General features: G+C 25.8%; 2 protein-coding genes and 1 long non-coding RNA gene across 4 annotated transcripts in view; 1 reads left to right on the top strand and 2 right to left on the bottom strand.

The window, feature by feature from the left end:
• The window catches only part of LOC126897599 (low molecular weight phosphotyrosine protein phosphatase-like), a 6,729-nt gene extending 4,580 nt beyond the window's left edge, over positions 1-2,149 (bottom strand). Inside the window, exon 1 of the mRNA XM_050671354.1 lies at positions 2,055-2,149. The gene's annotated coding sequence lies outside the window, so the exon portion shown is untranslated. The remainder of the gene's footprint in view (positions 1-2,054) is intronic.
• Positions 1,341-8,368, top strand: LOC126897398 (PAX3- and PAX7-binding protein 1). The gene is made up of 15 exons (XM_050670958.1): positions 1,341-1,721; positions 1,784-1,956; positions 2,023-2,167; positions 2,234-2,339; positions 3,796-3,953; positions 4,037-4,319; positions 4,708-4,897; positions 5,753-5,879; positions 5,945-6,133; positions 6,549-6,748; positions 6,828-6,978; positions 7,060-7,255; positions 7,318-7,522; positions 8,018-8,142; positions 8,222-8,368. Exons 1-15 carry the CDS (start codon positions 1,538-1,540, stop codon positions 8,259-8,261), a joined length of 2,472 nt encoding a protein of 823 aa, XP_050526915.1. The 5' UTR covers positions 1,341-1,537; the 3' UTR covers positions 8,262-8,368.
• Positions 5,036-8,913, bottom strand: LOC126897643 (uncharacterized). Of its 2 annotated transcripts, none has more exons than XR_007702140.1 (5): positions 8,892-8,913; positions 8,034-8,156; positions 7,279-7,475; positions 7,151-7,215; positions 5,036-5,109 (listed from the first exon to the last, which is right to left on the bottom strand). It is a non-coding gene; the product is annotated as an uncharacterized LOC126897643 (long non-coding RNA). The 2 variants fall into 2 exon arrangements; XR_007702139.1 differs by lacking the exon at positions 8,892-8,913 and adding an exon at positions 8,393-8,496.
• Positions 8,914-10,747: the final 1,834 nt, after the last annotated feature.

Raw genomic sequence — 10,747 nt, 5'->3', positions numbered from 1 at the left:
CGCTTTTATCACAATAATTCTACTACTTTTCGTTCAATATTGTTTTAAAAATTATTTTCAACTTTTTAGTTCAATGTGCTTTAAAAGCGTGTTTTTTAGTTTTTTTAAACTATATTTATTTAAATTTAATGTGGGAGTAAAATCCGTCATAATTTTGGTAACCTATGACTCAGATGGTCGGAGTACCAGATGTTCGTAACAATTACTACTTTGTCAAATGTCGTAGTATGTAAATGTCGGAGCATCATCAGTTCGTGGCAAAGGTGCTCTCCCGAAAAATTCATAGACATAATAACACCATAGATAACAAATGCATTAACATGTATCACCAACTAAGATAAAATGGAATTATCACGGTAAGGTCAATTTGATCGGGAAGTGCAATGCGGTTTTGTTATAGAATTTCGTAGAAGAGGAATATTTGATAAGCGTGAAGTCTAGCTACAAATGTTTTTAAAATACAAAATTTCAAAAATGGAGTGGGGGAATAGAGCAAATACATGTAAAATAGACAACGCCATTATACCGAAATTCCCCTTTACACGGCATAATTAAAAAATGTATTTATAATAAAATGATTTTACATGAAAACGGATACAAAATGTTCAAAATATTCATTTATAGCACATATTGTAAACTTTACGCTATCTATTGGCTTAAATATATACTATATCATTTACCACATGTTAGCAAACATCACTAAGTTAAGTGAACTGTACTTGAGATCTTATTAAGCGATCCGGTTTTGTTATTCATTTTATATAGGAGACATTTTGAAGTAATCGTATTATCTACTATTATAATTGTATTTTTCCGATTTCCTAAATCAGTTTTAAAATTTTTTATTCTAATAAATCACTGTTTGCCGAATATTCCTTTTTTTACGAAATTTCTTTGACGAAACCGGATAGCACTCCCCATTTCCATAGACCGTATATTACGGTCATGATTATGTTAAACATAATCGTTAATTATATCTTTTCATATAGTTTGTAATATAACATCTATGGACATTTTGTTAGAATTTTTTCTATAATCCTTGAGTAGTGATAATTAAAAATAATTTCCTGATTACAGAAAACGGTTAACAATGTAACCATATAAAGCATTACGACAAAACCAAAATATACCGATTTATGAGTACTAAGTACATATAAACTTGTACCTTTTGGTTGAATTACATAAATAAATACAAAATAATTTATGTCGTAGTTTATGCGTAATAGAAATGGAAGATTTGATAAAGACTTTGTTGTCAGGAGGATGTATAATCCTTGCAGGCCATAGATAACAAAAAATTCTTAATAATTCTTTATTATCTATGGTGCTGGCGGCTTAAACAATATTCAGTTCCCATGTGATAAGTTATCAAATATAGTTAAAATATTAATTTGTATGTTTAAGAATTAAAATTCTGTCAGTTTAGAGTACAACTTTTTTAAAAATAATGTCTTGATAATTTTTTGTATATATATTAATCATTGGATATTAACTTTGCTAATTTAAAACTTCAAATATTTCTTAATAAGTGAGTATTATGGCGGGACTATATTTTAAGAAACCAAAACGAAATCTTCGGGTGAGAGATTCTGATGATTTTTCCGATGAAAAATGCGATGAAAATTTAAGTGAAGAAACAACACTTAAATCAATAAAAAGTCAAAAAATTAAAGTACCCAAGAAAGTTAGTACTCTAAGTTTTGAGGATGATTTAAATGAATGTAAGTAATATAACAAATTATTAGATACCTATGTTGTTTGTTTGAAATATTATTATTTATAGGTGACGACGGTGAAGAATTTAAAGTTAGAAAATCATCTTACAGTAAAAAAATTAAAAAACAAATGAATAAAGAAAAAATGAGTCGAAATAAATCAGAGTCAATTAAAAAATTAACTAATACCAATGAAACATTACAGCTTACATTTAATGAATTAAAAACAAACAAACCTAAAGTAAGCTATTAAATAATAATTTTTCAATATAGTAGCTGTTTATAGATTATACTTTTAAAATGTTAGTCAGAATCGATTGAAAAAGAAATAATGCTTACTGGTCGAGCTGCAGAGATGGCAGGATATGAATCATCAGATGAGGAGCAAGATACATTCAATCCATCTGTCCATCGTTTTTCTAATCCAGATGAAGTTAAATTAGTATTAAAAAGTAAAAATTGACTTTATTGTTTTAAAATTAACTATTTTTATATTTAAAATAAATATAAAATTTTAGAGGGACAAATCCCAAATGCTGCCTTGATTCATGCTGCTAGAAAAAGAAGACAACAAGCCCGTGATATGGGAGAAGATTTTATACCTATATCTCAATCATCTCATAAGTAAATATGGAATTTATATTTTATATATTTAAAAAATTATTCTGAAGTGTACTTTTTAATTGACTTAATAAAACAATTTTACAAACATGCAAGTGAGGAGTATGGTACACGTCACTACTGATTTGGTAACTCATAATTGATATTAAATAAATTTTTAAGGAGCAACACAGAACAGATAATTATATTTTTGAATGATTATGATTTTTTTAATTTATTTATGTACTTAAGCTATAAGATGTTATTTAACATGTATATTTTAAAAAATTTAAAAATAGGTTTTTTAATTATCAGTTATGTATAAACATTTTTAAATTCTAAATCAGAAACAAACTATCATTATATTTGTTTTTAAAAGAGAAATAAATCATAATGTGTTAGAGTAAACTATATTAAATTTTATTCTGCTTAGGAATATAAATCCTATGTTACCAAATCAGTAGCGATATATTTTACCAAAAAATATTTAATTATATACATCAATATAATTCTCATTTAAATCCCAGCTATCACTGTAAAAGTTTTAACAATTACCAAAATATTAATTCAAAAATTACTATCAACCAATCATTTCTATAGTAAAATTGACCCCTTTATAAGGTATAAGTGATGAACATAAAAAATATTTTTTATTGATAAATTGAAAAAAAAAAAACAATATAATGTAATATCAATAGTTTAGTAAAAAAAATGTATTATGTGCAATTTTGTTGAAATTACATTAATTATTTAATCAAATTGAACATTGTGTAATGTTTATTGTGTTTTAAGTTTGAGAAATTAAATTTAATATTACTTACAGTTTTAAGAATTATTAGCTATTGCAACCTATTATTACTTTTTATACTCCAAGATAGTTAATTAGTTCATTTCTAAAATGAAGAATGTCGACTCCATTTACTAAACTATTCAGTCACCTAGTAAATGGATCTGTCTCTTACAGAGTCATGAATTTATTAGCGTACATCATGTATTGCTGCATAGCCTACTCAACAACACCATCTCTCTTTAATATTAATATTTCATAAAAAATCAATTTTTATACTCTTTAAATTTATAAATAACTATTTATTATTAATATGTATGCTATTTAAAAAATATTCATATTACTATTTAAAAAAAAAAAATTTAGTTTAAAATTTATGTTAATATTGGTCTCTAAAAAATGAATTTCTAGACATATTTGATATTTTGCATAAAAAATATTTTTTACTTTTTAAATTGTTATTAGAAAATATATACTGAGTAATTTACCAAGATAAGATGAGTACTTATCATTCTATACGTATTTTAATACATCAAGTCGTTATGAAATTCTAGCGGAGTATACATACAATAGTACTCATTCTAAATTGTTATTGAAAATATATTTAATTTGTTATATCTTCGTGAATCATTCTGTATTTATTTTCTAATAACAATACAAAAAGTAGAATATATGTTTTGTTAACTTTTTCAGTGATGCAAGTAATACAGAAAAAGAACAAAATATTGGTAGACGTTTGACTCGTGAAGAAGATGAACTAGAGGATAGTGATGATGATGAAAGAATTATTATGTCTGGAATAGTTAGCCAAGCTGATGACCGAAAAAAAAGTTTACATATTACATTAGCTGGTAATGAAAAGTCCATATAATTTTTACCGGTGTACAAACTATTGTTTTTTATTTTCATATCTAATGTTTAACGACTATTATAGATAATGTGAATACTGATATTCAAGACAATAATGAAATGGATGAAGATGATAATGATTGGGAAACACAACAAATAAGAAAAGCTGTTACAGGTTCTCAATTGGCTGCAGCACAACAAGAATCCACATGTATATCATTGTATGGAAATGGTCTTCTTCATAATGCTGGTTCACAAGAACATACAATGACAACTATGATAGAACAAAAAGGAAGAATCACAAACATTTCACAAAATATTGCATCTTTCATAAATCCCATTGAAATCATAAAAAAAACTCAAGACATGTATGTAAAGTAGTGATGTTACAAACCCTAATATTTAAAATTGAACTACACTACCAGTTTTTTTAATGGAATCCAAACTGAATAATAATTTNACACTACCAGTTTTTTTAATGGAATCCAAACCGAATAATAATTTGTTATTGTTTCATGTGAAACATTTTTTTATTGTTCTTTAACAAATTCCACTTGTTATTTAATTATAATTGTCTCATTTTCAAAAAAAAGTTTGTTTTAACTTTGATTTTTATACTAATCTAAATATCAAGAGTTCATTTCAGTTTGATATGAAAATTAAATAATTCGAACATTACTAATGTTAAGAATATTAAATTTTACTTATTTAGAATATTTTTATATTAGTTGATTTTCATTATTAAATTATTTTTAGATTAATGGACCTTAAAAATAAAATAAATCCAGATTTTAAGTATTATGAAGATATGAAAAATGAAATACCAGAAATTAAGGACAAAATTGAAAAACATAAAAAAAATATTCCAGAGTTGGCTGATTGTTTCCAGTTTTACCAAGATTTACGTGGGTATGTCACAGATCTGGTAGAATGTCTTGATGAAAAGGTATGAATGTTATCTTTTCATGTTCAAAAATTAACTTATGTGCTGTAAGGTAGTTTAAAAGGGGTCAGCTTGGCCTAATTGGTAGAAATGTATGTTTGACACATGGGATTCTGCGTTTGATCCCCAGTGTGGCAACAAGATTTTTTCATTGATGGTGTCTGGTCTCTTGTGCTAGCCGTCCATAATTCCCATCCCATCCATCATTGACCTAGCTGTAAGGTAGTTTTAATATTAATAATACAGATCAATAAAATTAAATTCATAAAACGTTTATGGAAATTTTTCTTATGTGTCCTATTGGATTTCTAACGCTAATTCAGAACATGCATTTAATTTTTCTCTACTATTGACATTTTAGTTACAATTTCAATTTTTGTAAAATAACTGTTTCTTACGTAAAATGTTAATAAAAAAAAAAATTTTCTTTATTGCTATATCTTCAAGGATTCTTTCGCCATGTTCTTCACTTACATATCCTAAATTAGATTTAATAAATCTAAATGGGAAAGTAAATAGTGTAATTTTTTGATTCAGAATAAAAATGTTAACACTGTTTACAAAAAAAATAAGTTTGAATACCCATTTTTAAAATAATTGGTTTGAATATTGTTATAATGTTGAATATAATCTGTATTTTTATTACATTTTATGTTGCAAATTTACTTTCAATAATAGTTTTTTTTTTAATGTGATTAATTAAATAGTCAAAATGTGTTTAAATCTGATCTTACTATAACACTGCTACAAAAAAACATAGGTCTGTAATAAATATTTTAATATTTTATTAATGTTATTATAAGATTTAATAAAATTAAAAATATTAATGAAAATTTTTCTTTAAAAACTTTTAATTAGATGCCCGTTCTTGTTATGTTGGAACAACGTCTTTCTAGTATCTTTGAAAAAAGACGCAATGATTTAATATCCAGAAGAAGACAAGATGTTAGGGATCAGGCTGATGAAGCTATGCCTCCATCTAACAGTAATAGCTTTTATTATATAAAGAAATTAAATTATTTTATAACTCATACAATTTTGATAATATAGAACTAGGATCATCTTCATCTATTATACCAAGATCAGAAGAACAACAAAGAAGAGCAGCTGAACGTGAAGGTCGTCGTATAAGACGTATGAGAAGCAGAGAGTTAAAATCTATTAGTAAACATGCAGATGGAATGTCAACTGATGAAGAAGTTCCCGAAACTGATGCTAATGTTTTTAGATCTCAAATAGGTATTTAAATATTATGATTGTAATGTTATTTTTTTAATATACAGTGTGTAAACATTTTTCTAAAAAGTAACCACCCGTGTTATACTGGTGTTCAGTAAGTAAGGAAACAGATTGGGTTTTGTTAAAAACAATAAGAATACTAGAAACTCCTCTCCTTATTTACTGAACACCCTATTTATTTATTTATTTATTTATATATATATGTAGATCTTGTTGATCTTCTTATTCTTCCTCGCCTTAATCCCAACTACTTGGGGTCGGCTAATATGTAGATCTTGTTGATAATTAACTATATAAGTGGAGTATGATAGATTGATATCAGTATTATCAAATACTAGTCAATTTTTAAGAAAAACATTTATATGTGTGTAAGTCTAAGTTATTATTTTGCAAAATGTTTTTTTTTCATTCTCAGAGGTTGTAAAAAATGATGCAGAAGTTTTAATGGATGATGTTCTTGATGAATTTGCTTCAATTGATTTAATTTTAAAACAAATGTTTCAATGGAAAAAAAACTATCAAGAAACTTATAATGAAGCATATGTTAATGTTTGTTTACCTAAATTAATTGGGCCATATGTTCGACTAGAAATGTTGACATGGAATCCTTTAGAAGTAATAGTTCAAATTAGGAAAATATTATCTATTTGTGATTTATAATCTATGAATACATTTTTTATTTGTGTGTATAAAGGAAGATCAAAAATTTGAAAATATGTTGTGGTATAAAAGTATGCAAAAGTATACCATGAATGGTATGTCTAGTATTGAACAACTTACAAAAAATATTGACTTAGAATTAATTCCAAAAATAATAGAAAAAATTATATTAAATAAACTTGACCGTAAGTAAAATTAACAGAAAACTATTTATAGTGTGAGTATCAACAATAAAATCTTTTAAAATTATTTATATTATTTTATAGAAATTGTAGTGACACAATGGGATCCTTTGTCATCAAAACAAACAAAAAGATTCAGTGCTATTCTTAAAAATATACTTGATAATTATCCTACCATTGATCCTGATAGCAAACTCCTAATGGCACTTCTAACTAATTTGGTTGATAGGCTTCGAGATTCTGTTGATAATGATGTATTTATTCCTATTTATCCTAAACAGTAAGGAAAAAACAGAGTTTTACCATAAATAATACTGTTTTATGTTGTCATTTATTTTTCAGAGTGATGAATTCTGGCAAAATGAATGTTTTCTTTCAGAGACAATTTAATGTTGCTGTAAAATTACTAGGAAATATTCTTTGCTGGTATCACATAATTGAAGATGGTATTATAATAGATCTTGCAATAAATCAAATATTAAACCGATATTTGCTTATGTCTGTAAGAACGTTACAACCATTAGAAGCTATTCTTAAAATTACCATGGTTTGTTATTAAATTGTTTTCAATGTATTGTTTCTGTATAGAATGATTATTTTATGTATTATCACTAAATTATTCAAAAAATGAAAATAATTTTAAAAATTTTACCTTTAGCTTCTATTAATTACACTTTTTTCTCCATTAATCAATCATTAAATATTTTTCATATTTATCTCTTATTAATTTAGTTGTCTACTTTTAAAATGCTTGTCCAACAGTTTTTATCAACCAGCCATTTTCTTAACAGTTTAATATTATAAGTATTAAACTAGCTGATAAAATAAAAAATGATCCAGTTAAGAAAATAGCTGGTTGATAAAAACTGTTGGACAAGCATTTTAAAAATTGACAACTTTATTAATAAGAGATAAACATGAAAAATACTTAATGATCAATTAGTTGAGAAAAACTTAATAAAAATTATTTTTACTTTTCAAATTCATTAGTCAATGATAAAAGAATCACTTTACATATTGAAAATAATTTATTATTTTTTAGATTGCAAAATCTTTACCTTCTTCATGGTTAACTTATGGAAGTACTACACCAAAAGAGCTAACACAATTTTTTAATCAATCAAAATTAGTGGCCATTGAAGTAGATAAATCTCAACCACAAGCAAAGTAACAATTATTTGCTAAAATTTAAAAGTATTTAAATAATTTTTCCATTTTTTAATTATTTATTTATTCCTATTTTTAGATATGCTTTGGACAAACTTAATGAAGTACTCAAATTTTAAATCAATAACATTTTGTATTCCTCCTTATGTTATACTTCAATAACTTTTAAAACATAGAATGCTAATGTAAAAATATAAATGTATGATTATTTGCTATTGTTTAAATATTTAATTGTTATAATAAGACTTACTTATAAATGAAACTTTGAGAATACTTTTTCCAAACAGTCATAAAGTCATTTGATTAATATGAATAATAAATATAGTTTAAAAAATTAAAAAAACACTCTTTTAGAGTACATTGAACTAAAAATTATTTTTAACTTTTTAGTTCGATGTACTTTAAAAGCGTGTTTTTTTCAACTATATTAATTTTTTACTTTAGTTTTTTATGACATCGCTATTACAGTCACGGAGTGTTTATTGTCAATTATCACTATCAATAGATATAATTTGTGTATTGCCAGTTAGTGTGTTTATAAACTCACAACAACGTGTCTTATTACCATTGATAATAAAGGCTATAAGCTTGCTAATATCGTCATAAAAAACCAATTAGCTACCTGTATTTGTAATCCCTTATTATACATGTATATTAACTCAAAAAAAATTGAATCTTTAAATGTTTTTATTTAATAATAAACAATAAAAATTTGAATATTATTTATATATAATATTGATGATACGCACGTATGTAGGGGTGCGAAAACCAAAAATAACATTAAACAGGAATAATGTTGTCGGCGTTTGATGAGCGGAGTGGGGTGAATGCGTTACAACCATAGATCTTATAAACCATGGGTGGCCACTAACCTTTACTCAGGGAGCCACAAATTTATGAAGCTGTTTTAAGGCGAGCCACATTGTTTGGAGATGAATTTATGGTTAATAAGTTAAAGACACTTTTTAATTGCTTACTGATAGCCATCTAACTAAACAGTACCATGATACATCATCAGGAAGCTCGTCATTGTCCAAGCCCTCTAAGAAGGATTTGAACTGTCGGTGTGTCTTAGCACTTGATCGAATGTAGTTAACAATTTTTAAAACTACCTGCATAATCTGGGGATATTGAAAATACTTTGCAGCTAAATGTTCCCTGTGAATAATGCAATGTACAGGTAGGAAATCAGGGTATGATGTATCCTCATTTAACTGTACATTGCATTATTATATTGTTTTAAATCAGTAATATTTTTACTCTGAACTCAGGTTCGAGAGCCGCACCAGATTAACTCAAGAGCCGCATGTGGCTCGCGAGCCTCGTTGTGGCCATAATATAAACTGTTTATAAGATCTATGGATACAACAGTCTAGTCTCAAGGCCATAGACGACGGGATACGAGAGAATAATAACCTTGGCGCGTGGAGAGTTGCAAACAAACATACATACATACAGGTGAAACTAATAAGCGTGTTAAAAATAGTAATACTATGATAATGTATTAAGGTAAATACTTATTTAAGTTGGTAACCCATTAAATTTATTTATTGACGAATCAAGTTCGATATGGTAGGTTTCATTTATATCAATTACTTTGTAATTTAATAATTTTTTTACTCTATTTGTGTGTACTACTAGTATATAATTTCCAATTTTTTTGGTAACATGTTACTATATAAATCATTTCTAAAAAAAATGATTGTTAGTTTCTCCTGAATTAACAATGGATTTTTAGATCTTTTTAACAACTTTTTTTTAACTAGTTATTTTAGTTAAAAAAAATCATTAATATTAATTCAGTTAATATTTCAATTGTAGAATCTTTTTAAACACCAAAAGTTACTAAGAAATTATTACTATTATTTCTATTTAAGTTATCTATTACGATAAAAATGCAAAAAAATAATGAGCTTAAAATAATGGGTTTTTGTTATAAATAATAATTATAAAATTTCCTGACTGCATATTAATCTTAACAATACAATTTTTTTAGTTCTCATAATATTTTTTATTTAATGATGTCAATTTCAAACTAGCAAATTGAGCTAAAAGTTTTTGTAAAAATTAATTTTTTTTATTATAAACTTTTAAGGATTAAAAAAAACCCAGCACAGGGGGGTCGTGGCACAGTGGTGACGTGGCATAGTTGGATCAAGTATAATGATATCTGACAGTGATTAAAATCACTATCAAAAATAAACGCTTCGATGCAAATCTTTAGATAGTGTTTAATTTTAAAAAAATTGGTGTTTTATTCCAAAAGCTACTTGATCTGCTGGTTCCTTATTAATATCTCGATTAAGATAAAGTATGTCGAATGAAAAAGGGTTTATTAAAAAATATTATTTCTCATAAAAAAATTGTGTGGATCCATAAACTTTTCAATAAGTTATAGCATTATAAAGTTAAATATAATATAAATAATAAAATCGAGAATTTTCACACGAAAATAGCATTCGGTAGCCATTTTCGCCGTGAAGACAAGTCCAGAGGTCAAATTTTTTTTTTTCAAATTGAAGAACATTACATTAGCTTTAATTTAAGATATATATAAAAGTGTCAGACCTTCCGGAACATTTTCAAAAGTTAAGTTGAAAAAGTT

This window comes from Daktulosphaira vitifoliae, unplaced genomic scaffold, assembly GCF_025091365.1.
Source record: "Daktulosphaira vitifoliae isolate Bord-2020 unplaced genomic scaffold, ASM2509136v1 Scaffold_1, whole genome shotgun sequence".
Classification (NCBI taxonomy): domain Eukaryota; kingdom Metazoa; phylum Arthropoda; class Insecta; order Hemiptera; family Phylloxeridae; genus Daktulosphaira; species Daktulosphaira vitifoliae.
The sequence above is the reverse complement of the archived record's forward strand: the minus strand, read 5'-3'. Positions and strand labels throughout refer to the sequence as shown.